Source organism: Carassius auratus, chromosome 37 (assembly GCF_003368295.1).
Source record: "Carassius auratus strain Wakin chromosome 37, ASM336829v1, whole genome shotgun sequence".
Taxonomy (NCBI): Eukaryota; Metazoa; Chordata; class Actinopteri; order Cypriniformes; family Cyprinidae; genus Carassius; species Carassius auratus.
In genome coordinates this window covers 17819711-17846015 of record NC_039279.1, presented here as the reverse complement: position 1 = coordinate 17846015, position 26305 = coordinate 17819711, and the positions used below count along the sequence as shown (strand labels likewise).

Below are 26305 nucleotides of genomic sequence, written 5' to 3'. Positions count from 1 at the left end.
ATGGCACGTTTAGTAGTAAAAATGTGTCTTTGCGCACTTTTCTTTGGACTTTTGTTGTTCATGCTTCCATCTGCACGAGCCGAAGATGATGTGGAGGAGGAGAGATCATGTCAGGGAGCCTTTGACTTGTATTTTGTCCTGGACAAGTAAGTAGTCTACTGATATACTGATATAATTCAATTGTTTTACGCGTTGTTTCGTGAACAAAGAATCCCATCTCTCTCTCTCTCTCTCCATCTGTAAGTTATCTCTTTGGTCTTACAGCTGGTAAACCTTCTGGTATCCAACATAAACCCGTCTATCACATAAAGGCAACTTGATCTGAATGAAGTTTAAAAGTTAGGGATGCTTTTGTGGTCTGTCGGCCTGATGTTTTCCACACTGTATAAAGTAGGCCAGTACATTTCCACTCACATCCTCCATCTTTTCTCCAAATTTCTCCCAATACCGCATTGCAATACATACTAGACAATACAATGCACGATGACAGTTCACATAAGTCATCCAGTTTATGTTTTAATGTTGTTTTGTGAGTGTAATGATGAGCAGACGGGTGGTAAACGTGAAGTCTGCTGAATAAGCACTTCAGAAAGTCACAACTTCATTCCTCTGTGGTTCTCTTTTCCTGCCTCTTATCCTTTACCATTGTTTAACAGACAGAGAAAAGCAACATCCTTTCCCACAGTTTGTATGTGTCCGACTGGGAAGATTCTTTGCAGGATGTTTAATCTAATGAAACGTTTATAAAACACCTTTTTGTATGCACTGTAAAAAGTGATATGCTCAGTAAGTAATGACAACTTAAAAGGAATTTCAAACTTTTTTGTAAGTTATATGAAACTCAACTTGTTTTTTTGTTTTTTTGAAGTTGAAATAGATGCCATTTTTTACATTGAGTCTCCTGAGACTGACATGTGTGGGCTATCTGAAACAGCACTGATCTCATGAGAGGCTTGTCTCATATTTGTTTGGTTTAGACTGTTTAATATCCCCTTTTTTGCTCGACCAATGAAAACAAAAGTTGACAGCTCTTTGATGAAGGGATAGTGATATTGTTTGACCATGTGTCAGAAAGTGTACAGCTGTCATCAAGCAAATGCATCATGAATCCTGTGTGCTATATTTTATTAGATTGTTGTGTCATGCAACATGCTCTGGAATTGATCAGCTGAGGAAACCTATACAGCTCATTCAAAGTGTTTTTCCAATTAGTTTTGTCTCGTGATGTGATGGCATAAGACATCACCAACCCAAGCACCCCTTTTTTCTCCTTATACACTTTAAAAAAAACTGACATTTGGTAAAGTTGCATGCTCGTGAACATCACAAGCCCTTCCAGAACATCACAAGCCTTCAGATTCAACAATTTAAGTAATTTCCCATGCATGCATTATTCAGTATTTTTAATCACTGTGCCATTGCGTGCACAGAGGGAAGAATGCCATTTTTCTGTATCTGTTTTGTCACCAAATGAGCTGAAGTTGAAGTATTAAAGCATCACAAAAACAGCTGTATTGCACAAGAGTGTTTGGCTTCAGGTGCACTATTATTGGGCTTCTGAGAAGAGGCTTTCCTAGATTTGTTTTCGAGGAATTTACATGTTTATCTGTAAAAAAAAATAAAAGAATATTTCTCACCTCAACCTCACAAATTATGAAATGTCTACAATTAGGTCTTTAAAATTCACTAAGTAAGTAAAGTTGTGTTTGAACATCTTTAACCTATAAAAATGTGACAATATATACCAATAACCATTGGCCAATGCTTGGCGAAACAGACTAACCAGAAGATGAAGTATCCTCTTTCCTAAAAGTGTTTTTTTCTGTTTCCTGCACATCAGGAAAGTCCCAGCATATAAGTGGAATATTGGTTATATAAATAGAAATGTGGGGCTAAAAAAGGGCCAGATTTATAGAAATGATTATGTAAATCAACCTCAAGATTGTCCTTCAAGCAATGGCATCATTGCTTCCACTTCTGCTTTCATGTGGCCCAAAGGCTTTTTGGGAAATGCCAGCCTTGGAGAGTGATTCAGAATCAGTCTACCAGCCCATGGGCCGCTGTTTAAGTGGAATAAAACAAAGAAACTGTCGGGGGGAATGCAAGCTGTTTGCACTACAGCCTTCAAGTCAGACATCTTCAGAAGAGAGCCACTTTAGAGGTTCGTTAAATAGAGAATTCACACTTGGTCAAGCTATCCCAAACCTGACTTACTTCCTTCTGTGGAACACACACATTCAATGATTTGAATCACTTTTTGTCCATATAATGGGCTAATCTTCTTGTCCATGTAATGCATTTCTGTAGCTCAAACAGTAGAGTATTGCGATAGCAACACCAAGGTCATGGATGTGATTCCTAGTGAATGCTTGAATGATTCAAATCTATATTTGAAAGGCGATGTAAGTCATTTACCATAAAAGCATCTGCCAAATGCATACATGAATGAAAGGCAATCTTATTACAATCCGTCAACTGTCTGGAAATATCGTGGTCTGATTTATTTCATCTTCAAGACTGTTTTGTAACAACACTTGTGTTAATCATAGTTTTGGGCCCACTAATTGTTGTTTAGCTTAAGATAACCCAGGCATTGAGTCATCTGTTTTAAAACAGCCAGAATAACAGCTGTAGTGTACCAATGATTCATAAGTGTCCATCACTTCTCCGAGAGCCATGTTGAGTTTCTCCCCTAATACACCCAAGTTCAGCTTTACCTACGGTTTTAGGAGACATGCATTCTTTAAATCTTACCATACACCACAAATCTCCTTTCTGGATGAAGACCAGAATGTTTACCCAATGCATGAAGAGTATTGGGATATGCAGAGAGCTTGTGTTTTCAGACCAGCACAGAAAACTGAAAGACTCAAATAGAGAAATTCAAAGCAACTTTATTTGATTTTAGCTTTTTTTATGATTATGCAATTTTGATCTAGCCACCACATTGATAGGTCCTGCTTTTTTTTGACAGATACACACATATTATGCCTACAAACAGATGCACAAGGTAGTATTTCCTTATTTCGTCCAACAGTCAGCCAAAAATAACATTACATAGCTTTTCGCAAGTTTCCTAACACCTTCAAATTTAAACGACCAGTTAGTGACCCCAAAGGCTTATTAGTTTTATCCAAAACAGATGAACGTGGATCTGGCAACATATTATCACATTGGTTGTAGCACATATTTCAGAAGTTCAGAAATTAAATGTGAGGTGAATGTCTCTAAAGGGTTGATGCTTGACGTACGTGAAAACAATATATCACCTACGCTGAACCCGACCTTAAATTTAGCCAATAGTGTTAGCAAAAGTAACAGAAGATATAAAGGCATTTGCTGAAACAACCATGTCATTTTATCTCACTTCTACAAGTCTTTGAACTCTTTTATGGTGACTTGTGTTTCACGGGACTTTGTGTCTTTGCAAGCTTCACATGACCAATGCAATGTTGTACCGGGTGTGCTACCGAGCAAGTTTACTACATCAGGGAACCCAAATATATAGAGCTTGTAATGTGATGCAAATGTCAAAATGTACATGTGTTTTGAGCTTGTAGCATAGTATTGCACAAGGATGCTGTGTGAAAATAAGTTATTATTGACAGTCTGCCCCTGTAATCATAATTAGCAAAGTGACCAAAGTTGTTGGTGTTTTACTGTCACTAGTGTGTCACTTGAACTTTATGTATAGGTAAAGATTTGGAGCAAAAAAATTTACATTTTCCCAATGGGGTCAATGTTGTCCAAATGTCAGCCAACATAAAACATATTTTTAAAAAGCAGCAATATGACTCACAGGAAACAATTTCGATAGCAAAACTGTGTTTTGGTTGTCTACAGAATTTAAGAGTGTCACGAAGAGAGTTAGGATTCCTCACAACACATTTATTTATGTTATGTGTACTATTGCAAAACAACAAGAAAAAAAAGCTTATGGCCCCTGTTTATAAACACTGAGGAGATCCTCCAGACTTGTTCTGTTAAACTACTCCAGGCCTCGAAGATGTTTGAGGACCCGGAGGAGCCGTTAAAAAAGCAGTGTCAGGGAAATGTCACCCTAATATTCTTACCATGCATTACAAAGCAGGAAGAAAGAGAGCTAATGCTGACTTCACATTAACCTAAACCAGCAGTCACGTTTTCTGGTCCTCCCTGTACTTGAAACATTTTGGGCTCTGTTTGGGATTCGATATGGAGGAACTGGAAGACTGATCTCAGAGCAGATGAGACCTGTAAGAGCAACACACTTTTCTAATTATCCCTCTTCCAAATCTTCCTTCAATGCGCCTTCCTGCTTTGGCTCTTGTTGCATCAAACCGCAACGACTTTCACATGTCTTAACATATGTGCAGTTATCTGTGTATACATAGAGTTATGTAAAACATGAGTTTTGAGGGTCCTTTAAAAGATGACGTAGCTGTTTGCGGATCGCTCGTAATTCCTTTCTCTGTGAATTAAGGATCATCTAAAGAAGCTAAAATCTCGCTGTAGGACATTTTGGGCTTTATGTGGTTTAGTATAACCCATTAAAATTAGATCAAAGAGGGCCACCGCAACATATTTAATCAAGGATCTCACTTGAGAATAGACCACTTCCTTTCCTAACGCTGTTTGCACAGGTGAGAAAACTGCAAGCTAGCCACCAATCCCATGATTGCTGTTACCTCAAGAAAGTCCGGCTTCCAACACAAACAGCGTCCATTGTGAAGTTAAAAACTGTGGCAAGCCCTTAGCATGACCTGCATATATATTCTCGCCAACCCTCATCTCTGTGTCGCTCTTGCAGTTTCAGAGCATGCTGGGTGTGCGCTGGCCCGGCTTTTGTTGACTGTGTTATAAAAACATCTTCCTCCCACGCCGTTCCAGAAAGAGGTTTTTGGGATCGCTCATCGCTCTCCTTCTCTCCACCATTAGCTTAGCATATCTCTGGAGGAGAACAAAGAGCATTATTTAAGATATATCATTTTATCAGCAACATTAAAATCGATCCAGATGAGTTTGTTTTTGAAGGATCATACTGCAAAAGAGGTCAGAATCGTAAAATGTGCAATAATTGTGATCTTTTACCATGTCTTACTATATCTGAAGATCATGTGACCCTGAAGACTGAAGTAAAGGCTGCAGAAAATCAGCTTTGTCATTACAGATATAAATTACATTTTAAAATATATTTAAAAAGTAATCATTTATTTTAAATAGTAAAAATATTACTGTAATTTTACTGTATTTTTGATCAAGGAAATGCCGCCTTGGTGAGCAGAAGAGACTTCTTTCAAAACATTTAGAAATCGTAATTATTCCAAACTTTTGATCGTCTGTTTTGTAATTTCTTTAACGTATAAGCAAATAATCAAATTAATTTTTTTTAATCGTATGTCTTCATGAAGATGTTATTTTTGGTCTGTTCCCATCACTAACACATCTTGCTGTAATAGCAAGTGTGCACATTTCATCCATATATAAAAAAATAAATAAATACTTTATCTGTATGTTAAGATTATAGCTGATATAATGTATTATTGAAACGCTCTTTACAATGTGTTATATTTTCCCTTTTTTTATTATAAAAAAAAAATACATTTTAGTTTCAGGAATTAAGCTCTCCAAGGAAATGTAACATCTAATGTTTTATGTTGTTCAGAAGAGGATGACTGTAGCATCAACCCTGTTACAATGACTTTGTATAGTAAACAAGTTTCACAATCTTGAGCACAATGATGGTAAATTAAATTTGACTATTTTAAAAATGCCCAACCTTGTTACCATCAACAATAACAACATATTTTAAAATGTATTAATTCATACAATGCATAATCACTTCATCTGAAACCTTATAGAAATGTACTTTAAAATCAAATTGCCAAATGCACCAGTTTCATAGAACAGGCCAGTTAGTGTTATATCTGGCTCTCAGTCTAAACGTGTTACACCAGCCAGGGAATGAGTAACTGACTCAAGCACAGATCAGTAGACTCAGTTAGCTCATTTCCCATTTATCATGCAGCACTAATGAATTACCACAGGTTGCCTCTCGGAGACTGAGACAGGAAATGACCATCTGTCACAGAGAGTTTACAGCTGCGCCTCAGGGAAAAACAATAGGGGACAAAACTAGATGGCTCTGCTAAGAGACCGCATCACGTTAAAAGTGCCATTAGTTAATTGGAAGGATTCTCAGTTGCATTGATCTGATGCATTTGAAAGCAGAAACATTTACTGATTATTTCTCCTCTTTCTCCTCAGGTCAGGAAGTGTCAAACACCACTGGCATGAAATCTACAATTTTGTCGAACATTTGGCTGAGAAATTCACCAGGTACTAAAACGACTCTTGAGATAAACAAACAAATGCCCTGAATGGCTTGTTTTTGTTGACATTATCCAATTGTGTAAGAGTTCTGACGTAGGTCATAGATGATTTTACCAGTGCATTTTACAAAAGTTGTTAAATTATCACCATTTTTGGTCTGTTTTTCATCATCTCACAGCCCTATGCTGCGTATGTCCTTCATCGTGTTCTCAACTGGTGGAAACACAATCATGAGACTCACGGAAAACAGGTGCCAAAAGACACGTCTTCTAGTGCTGCAAAATATTTCCTTTTATTAATGGTTGCTTATTTAATTCTTCCCATTTTTGTTTTCACTTTCCAAAGGGAGAACATAAGAAAAGGCCTGAATGCTCTGAGACGAGAGATCCCAGGTGGAGATACATTTATGCATCTCGGTCTAGTTAAGGTAAAATGTTAAAATTAAAGTTATTATTCAAATGTACTTGTTTTAATGACTCTTTAACACTAATATATCATTTTTATTCACAGGCGAATGAGCAAATACACCAGGAAAACTTTGGTAGGTTTCTGTTAAAGACAAGTCAAGTCACATTTATTTATATGGCACTTTATACATTACATTCAAAGCAGCTTCACAGTAAAAAACAGGAACATTATAGAATCAATGATGCTATATTTATTTATTTATTGTTTCATGTTATTTCAAGGGCTAATGAAATGAGAAACCAAGACTCCTTTGATCTTTTAATATATAAGAGGTTATTGTACTATAAAAAAAATTCTGTAAGTTTCAGATCTCAAAACTTTCTCATTAGTCTAAAAACAGCTTATATTGAATATCTGCCAAAACAACAGGTTGTGGAAAGTGTAATAGTGATTTATAATGTAATAGTGTGGCGAAACCCCACCCCGAAGATCAATGCCTGTTTCTACATCACTGCCTTTTTAGCCCCACCCACCTATTCTACATCACTGTCTGTTAAGCCCCGCCCACTGCCTGTTAAGCACTACTCACCGATTTTACATCACTGTCTGTTAAGCCCCGCCCACCGATTGTACATCACTGCCTGTTAAGCCCCGCCCACCGATTCTACATCCTCTTAAGCCTCTCCCACCAATTCTACACCACTGCATGTTTAACCCCGCCCACCGATTCTACATCACTGCCTGTTAAGCCCCGCCCACTGCCTGTTAAGCACTACCCACCGATTCTTTATCACTGTCTGTTAAGCCCTGCCCACTGATTCTACATCCGTTTAAGCCCCGCCCACCCATTCTACATCACTGCATGTTTAACCCCGCCCACCAATTCTACATCACAGCCTGTTAAGCCCCACCCACTACCTGTTAAGCACTGCCCACCGATTCTTTATCACTGTCTGTTAAGCCCTGCCCACTGATTCTACATCCAGTTAAGCCCCGCCCACCCATTCTACATCACTGCATGTTTAACCCCGCCCACCGATTCTACATGACAGCCTGTTAAGCCCCGCCCACTGCCTGTTAAGCACTGCCCACCGATTCTACATCACAGCCTGTTAAGCCCCGCCCACTGCCTGTTAAGCACTGCCCACCGATTCTACATCAATGTCTGTTAAGCCCCGCCCACCTATTCTACATCACTGCCTGTTTAGCCCCGCCCACCGATTTGCACATGTAGTGTAAATAATGAGAGGCAAATAATACAATAAAGATAAAGATGCTTCGAAAATGCCGTTTTAGTGGAAAACAGTTTTTGATTAGCCTTCCATCAAAAAAGGCAGTTCATAAACCGTTTAAAATTTCAGTTTGCTTTTGCTATCTGACAAAAAAATATATTTACATTTCACAAATATTTTACTTTAGAAGTCAGTGGCTGTTCAACTGTTTTGTTACCGACCTTCCTCAAAATGTATTTTTTCATGATCAACAGGAGAAGCTGATACAGTAAATGATGACAGAATTTTCAGAAATTTGGGTGAACTATCCCTTGATTCAGTCAGTGGAATAACTGTGTAAAATTCATCAATTTTGATACAATTCAGCTACAAGCAGCTCTACAGAAGACAGTGGCGTCATTATTCAGCTCAAGTCAGTTCAGTGTTGACTCTAGTACAGTTTGCCGTTACCTGACTCGTTACTCTTCACTCCACTCTGTAGGAACTGCAAGTGTCATAATTGCATTGACAGACGGTGAGCTTCAAGAACATCAGCTGATAGCAGCTCAACAAGAGGTAACAGACCTGAAGTTCAGCATTCATTCTACAGACATACGTTTACACTCACAGTTTATTGATTTCTGGACGACTGATTGATATCTCACCAGGCAGCACGAGCTCGGGCATTGGGTGCAATCGTGTATTGTGTTGGAGTTAAGGACTTCAATGAAACACAGGTAATAAAGACACTCATGATCTTTCGTTGATGTCTTGAACTTGCATTGAAGCTTCAATATGTACTGCGCTTTAACAAACAATGCTGGAGACTCTTCCTCAAGTATGCACTTAACACAGAATGTAATTCATTATAAACGGTGCACAGATCAGATCTGAGCTGTAAATAAACATCTATTTGTCCTGTTCTAGCTGGCCACCATAGCGGACACCAGTAAACACGTGTTTCCCGTCCTGGGAGGATTCCAGGCGCTGAGAGGAATGATTGACTCGGTAAACTCAAGCGATGTGGAAGTTTAATGAAAAGTGCATTTTGTCCATTTTCTAAGATGCATGTTCCTTGCTTTAAGCTGAAGTGTGGGGTTCTTTCAGAGGTACTTCTGTTATATCCAGGCTTTCTCTGAAATGAAAATTCTCTCATCATTTACTCATGTCGTTTCAAACGCATAGTTACTCATCAAAACACAAATTACGATGATTTTAATGAAACCTGAGAGGTTTGTGCCTTCATTGAGTGTTCGGGTAACCAAAACGTAGAAGATCATAAAGTGATCATAAAATGAATGCATATGAAATGAGAATTAAAAGCCTAAATTAAATATTTTCATCCTTTAAAGCAATTGCAGTCCTGGATTAACCTGCTCGATTTATATGCATTCATTTATGATGATTAACAAAAGTCTCATGGGTTTTAAATGACACGAAGGTGAGTAAATGATGACATAATTTTAATATAATTTTAATTATTTAATATACAAAGAAAACTGTAAGTACGCCATAGATTGATGTTACACTGTAATTTTTAAAATGTTGTTCAAAACTGTGTTTCCTAAGGTTGATCACAGAAAAGCATTGGTACCAGTGCAGAAATTAAATACACAGAATTATTATATAATTTATTAGTGTTTAATTAATTTAGTATTTAATTTAGATTATTAAAAAAGCAAAAAAAAAAAATTTGTGTAATTTTTTTTGTTTTCTACATTGTAATATATATATATATATATATATATATATTAGTTTTAACAAAACAAATACTGTTTCAGGTTTTCTACTTCAAAATGTTACATTTAATTCAATGTGTTCCTTGCAGTTTCTTTATAAATATATGTGAAATTTACCAGCAATTTTTGAGTGAAAACTGGTAAACCCTAACCCATTTTTATATAAGAATAAATACAATATTTCAATGAAATATTTTCTGTTTTTAGATCATCAAAAAATCATGCATCGAGATATTGGCAGCGGAGCCATCCAGCGTATGTGCAGGAGGTATGAAAATCAACATTATAAATATATATATATACATGCACTTCTGACAGTGCATCTGTAATATGGCTGGTTATAGATAACAACAGCTAAAACAGTTAATGTATGTTTCTATAAAATGGATATTCATTCAACAGCAATGAACAGAAAAGACAAGGAAATCCCTCACTGCTCTTGATCGAATAGCTTTTGTAGCTTTAATAAGGATTAATCTTTCATACATACAGTCAAATATGCAATGCAATTTTACATTTGATTACTTTATTCAGTCTTTATGACAGTTTACCTAAATAAACCTGTTTATATTACTTGTATCTTTGTGCTGTTGCTTGTAGTTAGATTATTTATTCTTATCTTCTTTATTGTTATTTGACAGTATAGTCTAATTTTCCCTAAACATAGCACATCACAGAAACGGTGACTGTGAAAGCATCATACAAACCCAACCGTGAGTTTTTCGGACTAGATTTCAATGCAAAGATGAACGTCTATCACGGTGGTTTTCCATCACCCAGCATTCCTCGAGCTCTGATGGTTTCAGCAGGACGTCATTGACTTGATATCGAAGTCTTCTCTGAGGATTTATCATCATCTATTGAGCAGGGACTGTGGCAATCTGTGTTTCAGAGTCGTTTCAAGTGGTGGTGAGAGGCAATGGGTTTCGACACGCCAGAAACATAGACCAGGTCCTGTGCAGCTTCAAAATCAACGACACGCTCACGCTCAGTGAGTCTTCTCTTTAAATAGCTCCATGCATCGCTCGTTTGGTTTGGTTTGCTGAACACTGAACATGTTGTGCATCTGTTCCAGACGAGAAGCCTGCAAGCGTCGAGGACACGTTCCTGCTGTGTCCTGCTCCTGTCATAGATGAAGTTGGAAAGTAAGTGTGAAGCTGATGGACATCTAGTGCATTAGGCTAGACGTTGTTTCCTGGCGAATCCAAAGAGTCAAAGCTTTGCGTGATATCTGAGGCTTTAAAACTGTTCATCACACCCACTCTCTCTTTTCCTTTGTTCCTCGTCCATTACTTCCTTATTTGCTGTTCCTGAGGATCTATATTTTCTCCATTGCTTCTGCTTTCCATTCAACACTGATACAACATCCTAGATTCATCTTGTTATCATCAACTTTTTGTTCTTAAGAATATAAAGTGTAAAGATTTTTGATGTCCTTTATGCGTATTTTTATTACGTTTCGTAAACAACTAGACAATAAGTTAGTATTTCTGTACTTCTTTGAGTTTGTAGACAATGTTTAGTTTAGGGATGCATTAAAATAATGATTGATATGATACCGATACTGTCCACCGATTCTACATCAATGTATGTTAAGCCCCGCCCACCACTTCTACGTCACTGCCTGTTAAGCCCCGCCCACCGATTCTACATCACTGCCTGTTTAGCCCCGCCCACCGATTTGCACATGTAGTGCAATTCTAGTGAACTCTAGCTTCATGCATTTGTGGCATAATAACATTTCAGTACACATTGATTATAACAATTAAAAATGCTTTAAATCAGCATTATATGGTGGCAAGAGTAATATTTATGTAAACCCACACAATTATTAAATATCAACTAATAATGTATATTTTTGAAAGTTTAAATAAAACAAAACTAGGCTACATTTTACAAGAAAATATTATTGCATCCTTAAATTCCTGTTTAATTCAACGTGTAACTTGCCTTTTCTTACTGTTTTTGTGAAATTCACATAGCAATGTCTGAGTAAAATAAATGTTACAAAGTTAAATATTATACAATATTTATCAGTGCTGATAAATTATCTTATATGGGCTGATATGCTATCAAATATATTGTGTGTGTTAGTCAGTATAAATGTAGTATCATTGCATTTTTATTAATTTTTTTTGTTATGTTTTTGTCATTTTTATTAGTTTTTTTAAGTTATGAGATGTCAGGAGTTATTCTAATAAACTAAATGAACAAAATAATGTTTTAAATTACAAGTAACAGAATTGTTTGTTTTAACTAACTAAAATAATCTTGTGTTAATTCGTAGTTTGATTTATTAATAATAACCGGAATAAACCATCCTCCCAACCCTCTCGTCCAATCAGAATTCAGAACCCTGGATTCTCTCAGTAGTGATTGGCTAGTAGTGATTCATCATTAGGAATGTGAACCTAATCTGAAGTAGATGCTCTTCATCAGAGGACAGGGTCGTGTGTGTCAGAAACGCAGACTTGGCCTCTGTGTGTTGGGAATGCTGAACATTTGGAAAGCTGTGTTTAGTGAATGTTTGAGACACTAGACAGCTGACTCCAACAGAAGTTAACCAGCACCCGGCAGAGCTCCATCAGGATGCCAATTATGGTCTGGAAGGCATTTCTCAAAGAACTAAAGATAAGCAAACACATCTTTTTGTAAAAAACGAGACAGAGATGTAGTGGGGTTGTTGTTGGCACGCATGTCTCATGTCTCTCTGAATCCCGCTGGGCTTTGATGGACCCCGCTGTGCATCGTTAAAGGATTTGCTGGCATTCAAAGTGACAAATGTATGTTTGGTCTTTGCACTTCAGGGTGGTGTACCTGCAAGTCAGCATGAACGAGGGTCTGTCGTTTATCACCAGCTCCGTTCACATCACCACAACCGAGTGTGTAAGTCTGACTACAAACACATCACATCCAGCCGAACTACAGCACAACTACAAAACAAACCACTACAAATAAAATGATAATTCATTTGGAGATTTGCTCATTCGTTTTTCAAATGGGATGCAGTTTCTTAATAATATCTAAATATTATTTTGTCATCTAATATTCCTTAATTTAGCAGCATTTTACTTTGAAAAAATACCATTTAAATAGTATTGGCAAATCAAATGTATTAATATACACCAATTAAAATTTTAAAGAAAAACGTACGTGTAATATTTTTAAATATTTAAACATTATTATATCATTTTATATTCATTAATTTTACACTTTACTGAAAAGAAAATACATGTACTTTTTTTTTAATGGATACAAATTACTACTTATTTTATCATATTTAAATATTACTTTGTCAAATTACAATAATGAAATTGCACCATTTTACTGTTTACAAAAGCTAATAATATTTAATAGAAAATTTTATAATATTAAAACCTCATTTAATTCTTAAACAGGCAAAAAAATGACGTAATTTTTTTATAATATTTAAACATTATTTTGTCATGTAATATTCATTAATTTATACCATTTTACATTGCTCTGAAAATTAAATGTTTTTTTTTTAATACTAATTAAACATTATTTTGTTAATACAATTTTACCGAATCACATTTAATAAAAATGCTGTGTAATTATTTTAATTACATTTAAATATTATTTTGTCAAGTTGTGTTCATAAATCATTTAACATTTTAATAATATTTAAAATTACATTCAATAATATTTAAACCCGTTTTGGGGCTCCCAAGTAAGACCCCTAATATCTTGCCATTTCTTGCTAAATATTACAATCAAAATTGCTAATAATTATTATTTTTATTATATATGACTTTTAAATTATTATTATATGGTGACAAAAGTAATGTTAATGTCAAAATATAAGATATGAGCATGCACAATTAAATACCAATATATATTTTTTAAAGAATAAGTTTTTTTTTTCACATGCAACATTGTTTCCTCACATACATTTCTTTCCATCAAAATGTTTTAAGGTGTCACACAACCTTGTTGTTGCTAAAACTAAATATAGCTATTATACTACTTATGATTGCATAACCTAACATATATAAGTTATTGAGTTTATGTAAAAAGTATGGGTGGTATTTGACTTTGTAACCCCCTTATTTTCTCTCCTCATGTTCAGGTCGTCCCCTATCATCATTTTCTCTTTACAAACCCCTTCCCCCAAATAAACACACACAATAAAGGCCAAACCACAGATAAAACCCCCCAAAAGATGCAGTCTGTGGTCCTCTCTGAGCAGGCTTCATGCACACAAGCACACAATCAGTTGATATGAAGCTCTTTTATCAGCATGGCTTGGTTGTTTGCTGGTGCAGTGTGATATCTGTGCTGATTCTCTGCTGGTTTCTTCTGCAGTTCGACGGCACCATCCTCCTGATCACCCTGCTGGTGCTGTTTCTGTTGTTAGGTCTGCTCTTCATGTGGTGGTTCTGGCCGCTCTGCTGCACCGTAGTAAGTCTTCGCCTCATTTACTGTCTTAAATATCAGCCTTCATACGTTCTCACCACACATCTTCCATTACTGTGTTCATCTGGGATCCAGAGGCTTATGGATCCGCGGTAAATACTGAAGCGGAGTGATTTAAAGTGGAAAATTGGTCAGTTGTTCTCAAACGAGGCCTTGATTTCACACGCTGCTCTGTATTAGGTGGATCATGTGACTTGTGTTTTTGGTTTTGTGATTCATGTCTGTCCGTTTCACTCATCTTTCCACAGGTGATCAAGGAACCTCCACCTCCTCCACCTCCAGAGCCAGTGAGTTACAGCTCTGTCTGCTACCAAAGGGTTAAATGTCACAAACAGACGCTGCTCTTTTGTTAATTAATATTTATTAAAAAAAAAGATATATATATAATGTATAATAAAATCTGTAATATTGTGAAATTTTTTTACTATTTAAAATAACTGTTCTATTTGAATCTCTGTTAAAGTGTAATTTATTTCTGTGATGTTAAGCTGAATTTTCAACATCATTATTTCTCCAGTCTTTAGTGTATATATATTATATATATATTAGTTAATAATAAAAAATGTGTTAATTTTATAACAAATAATTAAAAAAACTATATATATATATATATATATATATATATATATATAGTTAATAATGAAAATAATTAATATACATTTAAAGAGAAATAAGTTATATATATAGTTAATAATGAACATTTTTTTATAATAAAATAAGTATATATAAATATATGTGGATAGATATAAATAGAGCACATTAATTAAATATTTAGCATTAATAACAAACAAACAAATATTACCAAATTTGTAATTATTTATATTTCTATTCTGAAATTACATGTAATTTTTTAATAATATTTAAACATTTTGTCAATTAATATTCATTGGTTTTGCACCAGTTTGTAATCATTTAAACATTATTTTGTGATGTAATATTCATAAATTTTACACTATTTTACATTCCGCATTCCCAAATTACACTCAATTTTCAAATACTATTTATATATTATTTAATCTTGTGATGACATTAATAATGTTTTTTTTTGTTGTTGTTGTTTTTCTGTTTCCAGCCATAGTTCGTAAATACTTTTCATAATATACACGTTTTGCATATTTATTTTATAAATACACATAGCTGCCTTTTTATTTTATGAAAGCAGGAATACGAGGTAAAAAACAAACCAAAGATAACTAGAAGTGTGATGTGTTTTTAGTTTTTAGTCTGCTGTGTCTCAATCAGTTTGTTTTGTTAGTAACTTACAGTAAGAGTGAATGTAGTTTAAATGCAATAAATAATGAGTAGCTTGAAGTTAAAGCTACAGTTTCAAAGTGGATGTAAACAGGCCTCATCTCTTAATCTGTATTCAGTCTGAGTGTGAGATTCATGAAGCCATCAGATGAGTTTGAGAATAACCACACACTCGTGTCGTGTACATCCCGTGCTTCTTCTTCACATGATGTAACCTGTTTTTCCTCTTCAGGAGTCAGATGATGAGGATGGGATGCCAAAGAAGAAATGGCCCACAGTGGACGCGTCGTATTACGGCGGTCGAGGGGTCGGAGGAATTAAACGAATGGAGGTGGGATTCCTCAAAAGAAGTAGTCCGAGAAAATGTGTCATGTGATTATTATTATTGAAATAACACTTTCATAACACTCTGAAATTTACCAAATAATGTGTAGATGAATAAGTGTATTATAGTATATGAATATTAATGAATTATTAATTATATATACACCACCAGTAAAAGGTTCGTAATAATTTTTTTTTTTAATGTTTTGTCTCTTCTGCTCACCGAGGCTGCATTTATTTGATCAAAAATATAATAAAATCAGTAATATTGTGAAATGTTTTTACTATTTAAAATAACTGTGTTCTATGTGAATCTCTGTTAAACTGTAATTTATTTCTGTGATGCGCAACTGAATTTTCAACATCATTATTTCTCCAGTCTTCAGTGTCACATGATCTTCAGAAATCATGAAAATATACTGATTTGCAGATTTTGTCAATTATCGGTGCTCAGTTATTTATAATGTTTCTTATTATTGAATGTTTTTTTATTATTGAATAATTAATGTATATTTTAGTGGGAACTGTGATAGATGTTTTGTTAAATATTAAGTTCCTAAGAATGTCTTTACTGTCATTTTTGATTAATTTAATGCATCCTTGCAGAGTAAAAGTTTTTTTTTTTTTTTTACCCAAACTTTTAAAAGGTGTATCATGGTTTCCACTAAAATATTAAGCAGCACAATTTTTTTTTACATTGATAATAATCAGAAATGTTTCTTGAGCAGTAAATCATCATATTTTCATGATTTCTGAAGATCATGTGACACTGTAGACTGGAGGAATGATGCTGTAAATTCAGCTTTGATCACAGGAATAAATTATATTTTAAGAGATATTCAAATAGAACACAGTTATTTTAAATAGTAAAAATATTTCACAATATTAATACTGATTTTACTGTATTTTTGATCACATAAACGCATCCTTGGATGATCTTAAGATTTTTTTTTTTTTAAACATAATTTTTTTTTATCTTTTAGTGTATATATTTTTTTTTTAAATGATTACATTAAAGACTAAATTAATATATCACCATATAATTATAAATATCAGCGCTCAGTATTAGCAGAGATCTGATCTGATGTGGTTTCCTCTGGTCCAGGTTCGCTGGGGAGGCAAGGGCTCTACAGAGGAGGGAGCAAAGCTGGAAAAACCCAAAAACGCTGTCATAAAGATGCCCGAGCAGGAGTTTGAACCCTTTGAACCCAAGCCCAAAAAAGCAAACAGGAAGCCAGTCCAAGACAGGAAGTGGTATTCTCCCATCAGGGTAAGCTTGCTTTGTTATTGTCACTATTGTTTAATGAAGTTACTGGTCTTCAAAGCACGATCTAAACGTTGTCGTCTCCTGTTTAGGGTAAAATCGATGCGATCCTTGCTCTTTTCCGACGTGGATATGATCAAGTTTCACTTATGAGGCCCCAGCCGGGAGATCATGTGAGTATCTAGATGATCAAAGAGTCTTAATGGCTTAGACTTAACCTTTCTTCCCAAAGCATGATGTCAAACAAACTCCTCTAGCAACAAACAGTCTGACCGAAAGCTTTCAAGACGTTGAACCTCATAAATCCACATCATGTGGATTTTTTGACTCATTCCTCTTCGCCTCGGCCAGACGTTTCCTTACCTTTCATTTGTCGGCCTTGACCATGCAACACCTCATCAGATCCCGACGGGTGCCAAGACACTTCACAGGCACAGCTGGCCACCTGCATCAAACCAGTAGCCATAAAAATGAAATAAAGCACAAATTTAAGATGCTTTCCAGACAGATAGTCTGCGTTTTTACATTTGCAGAGCAGCCACATGGTTTGGGTGTCAAATCATAGGTTATCAGATCTGATTTAGAGTTTCCACACAATGTTTAAAGATTAACTCTCTCCAGGTGCTTCGTTTTTTTGTGGCAGAGAAACATTTAAATGGAATTCTGTGTTTAAGAGCGTCTCGCCGCTGCAAAACTTAGAAAACGAAGAAGTCATAATAATCATAACCATAATCAATGCATACAGTGCTTCTCGTCGAGTGTTTGACACGGCTGGATTTAATAGCCTCGAGAGAAAGGTTAGATGACGCAAAGTTTCTCTGCAGAGGAATGGTTTTCACCTCCTCGTCCTGTAATAGCTTGGGCCTCTCCGCTGCTCTGTGGTTTGTGACGCCAGGGCTGAAAAATGCCCAGACTGACTCTTTTCTCTCTCTCTCTCTCTCTCTCTTTCTTTCTCTTTCTTTCTGAGTATGGAAAATAAGCGAAATGGGCATCATTTCCTGTCTAAAATTGCTTTAAGAGCACATCAGATTTGTCCAGCAGTGTTTCTGCTGTAGAAGAAGAGCTCACAGCATCGGCGTGAGTTGAAGACGAGGTCATGGCACTGCTTTTACAGGACTCTAAACTTCACTGAATAAAGTCTAGTTATCAGAAGAAAAGTGGTCTTAAAGTAATCAGGCAGTTTATTCTAGAAAACATTATTTATATAAATTAATAGTTTATTATACTCTAAATGCACAACTGGTCAAACATTTGGCGTAATTATTTTTTTAAAAACATTTTTGAATTAAAAAAAAATATATTATTTTCAGCTCACTAAGGCATTATTTATCTGACTACAAATACAGTAACAGATTTTTTTTTTTTATAGTTAACTAAAAAATAAAACAAACATAAATAAAACATAATAAAGTGGATGTAATATAATATAATATATATCCTTTTTTATTTCAGGCAGTTGCTAAAGCAACATTTCTTATTTTCATTTAGTTTAACATTGTGAAGTAAAATAACTAAAACTTAAACTAAAATAAAGATTTATAAAAACCTTTATGTAAAACAAATAATCAAACAAACAAAAAAGCAATAACTAATGAAACTTACAAAGCACAACAAGATAAAAAAAAAAATCACAAAAATGAAAATAAAAGCAGAAAATATAAAAACAACGATTCAAAATATATTAAAAAAATACTATAGTCATATCATAATGATGCTTAAATAATACTGATATATATAATATTTATTTTAACTGTTCTCTATATGAATATATGGAAAATAAATTAAAGCAACATTATTTCTTGTCAAATATTGTCCTAAATGTATGCTCCAATGCTCCAAGCCGTGCATCTGCTGTGAAAAGTTGAAAAAAAGGTAATGGTTCAAGTTTGGTTCCCTCACGCAAAGTCTTAAACGAGCTAATTCCTGTCCCTTTGACTCTTTCTGTACTTTACTCTCAGGTTTGGGCTTTACCTTGTGTGTTTGGAGTGTAAGCGAGCACTTTTTTCCAGGGTTTAATGTTGTTTCGCTTGCATTCTTTTGGTTAGTTTTGGAGTATGTGTGTGCATATGTCTTCAACAGTGTATCATTATCTGTGCTCGGCCTGTTTTTCTCATTTGTACCCTGGTTAAGCTCTCTTCCTCATGCCTGTGTGTCCCACAATGCACAGGGATCAGCTTTCCTCTGGCTGTCCCAGGAGCTCTGACGTCAACCCTTTAGGTTTGCGTTTGTCCCCTCCTCCGTCTCCAGCAGCCACATCAAACAGCTTCCACATCATCTTGAGACTTCCTTCAGACGCCTTTATGACCCCAGCTTTAATTGCTGATGTCTCAGGAGGTCTTTTCCTCAACAAACATCCTTCAGATCACCTTCTCCACCAGCCATTATGTGGCCTTAAATATGATTTCACATGAAATAGCATTGCAGACTCGTTTGACTTTCATAAAGTGAAGCAGAACATTGAACTGTAGGGCAGGACTCGAGTTCTTCCATCAGGAGATCTGTATGATGTCAACCAAAGAGAAGATGAAAATAAAAAGTATTTGGAATAACATGCACATATGGATCATGCATATTAAGACCAGGAATATTCATAAATTAAGCAAAATAATGTATATTATTATAATAATACATTTGAAAACATTTTGGTTACGTATGGTAACCCTCGTTCCCTGATGGAGGGAATGGAGATGTCACGTCGGTGACCGACGAAATTGAGATATTGCTTCGCTAGACCAATCTACTTCGAGTGTAAACTAAACGAGCCAATGCACATTGGCATGCAATTATTGCATCCAGCCACTAACCATTATCAAAGCACTACCTCACTTGGTGAGATTGAATAACACTGGGAAAACTGGAACAGGGACGCTGCAGAGGCCCCATCCTTCCCGAATGAGTTTTCGGGAGCAAATACACATATAGCATCCGTTTAGGTGTAAAATACCTATAATGGTGATTAGGGATGCACGATATTGGATTTTGGCCGATATTCGATATGCCGATATTTTCAAAATAATTTTGGCCGATGTCGATACCGATATCGATATATATACAAATATATACTGATATATTTAAACTTTAATTTTGCTGAAGAGAAATCCATGTATCTCTTCTGTACTGATTCTACCATAAATTTATTATTTAAATTAATTTATTACAAATGTAGACAGACATTCACATCTGAAAAACAGGTCAATTATTTCACTTGGAGAATATCGGTTTGGCTCATCGGCAGAAATATTCATATCGGCCGATACCGATAATGGTCATTTTAAGCTTCTATCGGCCGATACCGATATTGTGCCGATATTATCGTGCATCCCTAATGGTGATGGCAAGAGAGTGGTGGATAAAAAAACAACGGTCGCATCTGCTACATGACATAGCCTACATACTTGACACAATGTCAACTCATTTACGCCGACATCACCTTAGTGTGTCAGTATCTGGGAAAAGATGAAAAAAAGGAGAAACATACACGCAACAAACTATACCTGCAGCATTTAGGCAGACATTTCCAACTGATTCAAACAGGACAAAAGACATCACCGCGGCGAATGGTAGGCATCATTTACGTTATAGCCGCGGATATGAGACCTTACTATTTACCATTCATTCTGTCATCACCATTATAGCTTACAGGGAATCCAAAGTGCACCCAAACACCAGACCTGTTGGTTATTGGAGGATCTTCTATTTCTGGTCTTTTAAATGTATTAGACATTTTGCAATGAGCCTTCAGCGCGTGCCGAGTGAGCGAGCGCCTCAGGGACCGTTCACATATCGTGCCTAAAAACGCATGGAAAACGCTAGGCGCGTCTTTCTTCTCCTTTCCAAAGCGCTCGGGCAGAAGTGCCCCTGAGGCTTCTGTCTTTGCTAAGCAACATTGACCTGCTCTCTCCATGAAGACGCAGAAATTTCAGCAAAGGATAAATGGATTTGCAGCTTTAAAAATCTCTTGCAGTAGGCTAAATTTATTTCAAAATTGCAATCCATATACAACTATGATCAGCTGTTCCTTCATCTTGGCTGAGCTTTCAACGTTGTTACGGGAAAGGATGAAGCTGATTGGTTAGTTCTTGTCACATGACCCGTGGTGCGCTTGCGGCATTCTGAAAAGTTGAGATGTTTTTACATTTTGCTGTATCTAAAACGTGCCGAACCGTACCGAACCGAACCGTGACATCAGTGTATCGTATCGAACCAAACCGTGAATTTTGTGAACCGTTACACCCCTAGTGTATATGGAGAAATTTGAGGTGATTGAAACCATCTTGGGACTCTAAGGCTATACTGTGGACTATACGCATACGAGTACCGCTTAGGTCTCAATATGGAACCAAGCCTTCCATGGTTCTCACGGATTCATCATGAAGGCCTGGCACCGGACGTTCCGCCGCATCCAGCTGCTTAGGGTGATAGAGGATCTCAACAGGGTCTACAGTACGAACACTAGTACGACACTAACCGGGGCCTCTCAGTGCCGCTACCCATTTGAGGTGAGAACACAGGAGGATACCGGCTCTACACGAAGGCTATAGAACCTAGCGAATGTGTTAGGGGTCACCCAGCCAGCAGCTCTACAAATATCTGTCAGCGAGGTGCCACGAGCCAGCGCCCAGGAGGATGCAACACTTCTAGTTGAGTGAGCTCACAACCTGAACTGGCAGGGCACACCCTGTGCCTGATAAGCCAGGGTTATGGCATCCACAATCCAGTGGGCTATCCTCTGCTTAGAGACGTCACTCCCCTTCTGCCGGCCTCCGTAACAGACAAAGAGCTGGTCTTAGGTCCTACGTAGCATCTCAATGCTCAGACGTGACAGAGAAAAGCCAGGGCTGGGTCTGCATCCTCCAGGGACAGCGCTTGCAGGTTCACCACTTGGTCTTTGAAGGGTGTAGTGGGAAGCTTGGGCACGTAGCCAGGCCGGGGCCTCAGGATTAGCTGGAAGTCAGCCGGCCCAAACTCTAGGCACAAATCGTCGACCAAAAATGCATGCAGGTCCCCTATCCTCTTAAAGGAGGCCAGTGCAAGTAGGAGGAGAGTTTTCAATGAAATAAACTTAAGCTCAACTGAATGCAAAGGATCGAATGGGCCCTGCTGTAGTGATTTAAGCACTAGAGTCAGGTCCCATGAGGGTATAGAGGGGGCAGGGAAGGATTTAACCTCCTGGCCCCTCTAAGGAACCTGACGATGAGGTCATGCTTACCCAAAGACTTCCCATTCATGGGGTCATGGTACGCAGCAATAGCGGAAACCTGGACTTTGAGGGTGGAGGGAGACAGCCTTCGCTCCAGCCCTTGCAGAAAGGAAAGCACTACCGCAATCATGCATCTACGGGGTCCTCTCGGAGAGAAGAACACCACTCGACGAACAGGTTCCACTTCAAGACGTAAGCGTGTCTCGTAGACGGTTCTCTAAACGAAGTGATGGTGTTCACTACCTCCTGGGGTAGGTCACCTAGAACCTCCACGTCCCATCCAGGGACCAGACATGGAGTTTCCAAAGGTCTGGACCCGGACGCCTAACGGTGCCTTGTCTCTGAGATAGTAGATCCTTCCTCAGAGGAACTGTCCAAGGAGGGGCTCTCACGATGAGCACTAGTACGGGGAACCGGTTCCGAGTAGGCCACTACGGCACCACTAGCAAGACTTGAAACGGCATCCTTATAAGATCCGTCGTCTTTACAAAGACGCACCCGTGAAGCTCTTTTAGAGAAATTTGCTCTTTAAGAAATGCTCTTTTAGTGCTAAGGCGCACAGGGGAATTGGCCGCGTGTAGCCTGAAGTGTGCAATCCACTCGACACAGGAACGACCGCCGCTGAAACAGCATCTCGCCAACACACAAAGCATCCGAGAGCGTGCTGAACTCATAGTTCACTTCAGACACAGTTGAGCAGAACGATACTAACGCTCGGCTCCGAAGCAAAAAGCTGGTATGCATTGCACCTGCTGCCCTCTTATACTCACGCTGTGATCAGCTGGATGCAATAATTGCATGCCAATGTGCATTAGCTCGTTTAGTTTACACTCTTAAGTAGATTGGTCTATCGAAGCGATATCCCAATTTCGGCGGTCACCGACGTGATGTATATTTATATACCAGAATAAGACCAGAAATAGCTGTATAAATATTGCAGTTTTAATTTTAGGTAACTATAATAACTGGTTTAAAGGTGTCCAGGCGTTTTTTCAAACATGGTTTGAGGTTATGGAGGACTTTCAGATACTTTCCATGATGCATAATTTACAGTTCAGGGTGATTTCATCTGTGGTTTTCATAGAGCTTCAGCCAGTTCGCAAGATCTTCTTTGTGTGTGTGTGTGTGTGTGTGTGTGTGGCTCAGGTTTCGGCGACATACTGGAAAACAGGACAAAGTGATGTGTGCATATTGGAAAGCGTCCACCTTCACCAGAGCAGACTTCAGAGATGTGACACGCTTCTTGTTCTCTTTTCTCAGGGTCGATGTATCAACTTTACACGAGTCAAAGAGGAGGCGGCGGCAGCAGCAGCGGCAGCCAAAGCTCCTCCACGAGCTCAAAGTCCACCTCCACCTCCACCAGACTACCAGACCGATCCCAGCCCCATCAGCTCCCCTCCAAACAGCCCGCCTCCGAGAGGACCGCCACTGCCCCAGCCTCCGCCGGGACCCCCGCCCGCCCGCGTCCCCCCAGGACCGCCCTGTCCCCCTCCGTCACGCGCCCCGCCAAGCCTCGCCAGCAGACCATGAGAAACACATCCAGCCTCCACCTCCAGTGCAATTCATCCTCACAGCCAAACTAAATGCTCCTCTCTCCAAAAAACGCCCGGTATTATCAGTCAGGTTTGATTAGGATGTGGTGTGTAGTTTGTTGCTGGACAGCAAAAAAAAAAAAAGTAAGAAAAGCAAACTGTCGTGACAAAAATTCAACTACTGAGTTTTCCATACGCAGATTAAGAGAGACCGTTTTCAGCTTTCTGCTCTTTTTTTTTTCTTGAGGCTGGACAGATTATTCCCGTTGCGTTCATCATGTACAGAGTATTCTAAAGCACATATGAATCCTATGAGCTTTTGATATCATGCCACAATGTCCAAAGTAACCAGTATTAGATGCTATGTTATATTGTAAGTGCCTCTCTAATATTTAGATTTTTTTGTATTTTTTTTTATTCAGTGTTGAGTTGCAGATTTTCCAACAGTTGTTGAGTTGCAGGTCCTCTCAGGTGAGTCTCTGATCCTGTTCAAAAGATCGAGTCGATGCGACTGAAGGGGAATATCATCGCACTGCTAAATGTTGGATGAGTGCAAGTGTTGAATGCGTAAAGGCTGGGTTGGATCGTTTCTTTTACTGTAGATGCACGATTAATGTCTTAGTATGTCACAAGGTCCTTCGTTTAGGTTCAGCTGATGTGCAGGAATTGGTTGCTGGAAATTTGACAGATTCTCGAAGGTGCAACAGAGGGATTCAAGAATGGGTTCAATGGCTTTATCTGCACTGAAAAAAAATGGGAACCTAAAAATTGACATTTAATGGTTTTGTTCAAATCATAAAATAGAATTTAGCATTACTGAATCAACCTAAATTCATGCATTTATATCAACAAAACCTATTGGTATGGGTTAAATCTGGTAAAAATGGCCCTTTTAGGTAACAATTGCAGGTTACCACTTTTTACAGTGTGCATTGGTGAATGTCATGAAAACATCTCACCTTTCACAATAAAATCGAAAGAAATAATAAAAATAAATATTCCGTTTAGCACACTTAAACCCCAAATTCTCATTACTGTAATGTAAAGCGTCAAGATTGTTTTTTTTTTATTATTATTATTATTTTTATTAGATTATCAGTATAGTAATACACTTCTCTAAATTGCATCATGATATTTTATTGTCAGCGTTTCGTAATAATGTTTGAGTAGTGTGTGTGATTTATTTTTATTTTATTCTTTTTAGTTTATATTTGACTTTTATCCAACACCTAAAAATGATTGGAGTGTGTAAGACACTCTGTGTAATAAATGTAAGAAATATGCATGCAAATATTGTTGACCCTCAAGAAACAATAAAAAAGATAACTGCAATTCTTTATCGCAAAATATTTCAATTGCAGATTTGCATCTCGCCATTCAGACTTTTGTTTTCTCCGAATTAATTTTTTTTTTTAATGGAATTAAAACAGTGGCAATTACTTTTTATATTTGTTATCTTGTGGCAGAAACAAGCTTCCACAAATATATAATCAATATTTATACCCACATATATTAAAGGAAGTACAACAAATATAACCATGATGTATAAATACTAAATATAATTTTTCTAAAAATATTTATATAATAAAATATATATATATATATATATATATATATATATATATATATATATATATTTTTTTTTTTTTTTTTTTTTTTTTTTTTTTTTTTTGCATTATAGTAATGAGAATAGAGGGGGTGTCTTAAATGCGAAGTGACTGAAAGATAAAAGTCAATTGTATTTTTTTATGATCCAGGCATGATCTTGACGGGTTTCATGAAATCAAGTTTGATTTTTGTAAAGGTTGAACCTCTAAATGCAAAGTCAGGTCAGTTCTTGTCATGTTTTCTGTATTCCACAGCTGTACTGTACGTGTGTCGATATTGCGTTTCATCATCAAACATATTGCAACTGCAGGGCAGTTCACAGCATTTAATTTATTATCCCCACACCTAAAGGAAGGTACTTGAATATGACAAGGTGTCCTCCGTTACAAAACAGGACACTGTGCAAGAAACCAAAAAAAAAACATTCAAATAAAAAAATCACATATCCTCAGATAACAGCCAGTGCCTTCTATGTGTTTGTTTTGTTTTTTACTTTTTTATACATCATTCAAATATGATACAGTAGCACTGTTTATACTTCTGTTGTAATAAAAAGATTGTTTTCCCATTCTTGTGCTCAGCTGAGAACAAGCAGACACTTTCACTTCTCACAGTTATTAAAATGAGATATAATCTCAACCAAACCAAAGCTATTGATGGCAACAGCTGCAGTGTGATGCTATAGGTTTGTGCTTTTGTTTTGTTTGATTTGTTCTGGCAATCATTTGAAACATTGAGATCTGTACTATTCCACACACACACAAAGTTGATACCAGAATAATTCACAATTATATTGTGTTATGATGTAGTAAGTGTATTAACAACAATACTGATGCATCTATTGAAAGGCTCATAAGGTTTTCTTTCTCACAGTATTAATAAAGGTCGAATTTCAAGCTTTCACTGCATTTGTCTGGTTATTGCCTTCTAATGAAGTATAACCGCTCACAACACCCTCCTTAAGACTGAAATAATCACTAAAGCTGAATCAAATAATCATGATAATGAGTTTGATAGCT

The 26305-nt window shown here is 36.9% G+C and overlaps 1 protein-coding gene across 1 annotated transcript; it reads left to right on the top strand.

Moving 5' to 3' along the window:
* On the top strand, window positions 1-25087 carry LOC113056444 (anthrax toxin receptor 1). Its single transcript, XM_026223233.1, has 18 exons — window positions 1-146; window positions 6247-6318; window positions 6491-6562; window positions 6658-6739; window positions 6823-6853; window positions 8434-8507; window positions 8600-8668; window positions 8859-8939; window positions 9878-9938; window positions 10563-10661; window positions 10746-10815; window positions 12478-12556; window positions 13997-14092; window positions 14356-14394; window positions 15591-15689; window positions 16788-16952; window positions 17039-17119; window positions 23407-25087. The coding sequence occupies exons 1-18, from the start codon at window positions 1-3 to the stop codon at window positions 23674-23676; spliced, it is 1686 nt and encodes a 561-aa protein (XP_026079018.1). The 3' UTR covers window positions 23677-25087.
* The last annotated feature ends 1218 nt before the right edge of the window (window positions 25088-26305 follow it).

What these genes read in the sequence shown, in the direction of transcription:
- LOC113056444 (XM_026223233.1), top strand. Translation starts at nt 1, where the DNA reads ATGGCACGTTTAGTAGTAAAAATGTGTCTTTGCGCACTTTTCTTTGGA. An exon ending in TTGGCTGAGAAATTCACCAG is followed by an intron (nt 6,319 to 6,490) that starts GTACTAAAACGA and finishes ATCATCTCACAG; the next exon opens with CCCTATGCTGCGTATGTCCT. An exon ending in AGTGGTATTCTCCCATCAGG is followed by an intron (nt 16,953 to 17,038) that starts GTAAGCTTGCTT and finishes TCTCCTGTTTAG; the next exon opens with GGTAAAATCGATGCGATCCT.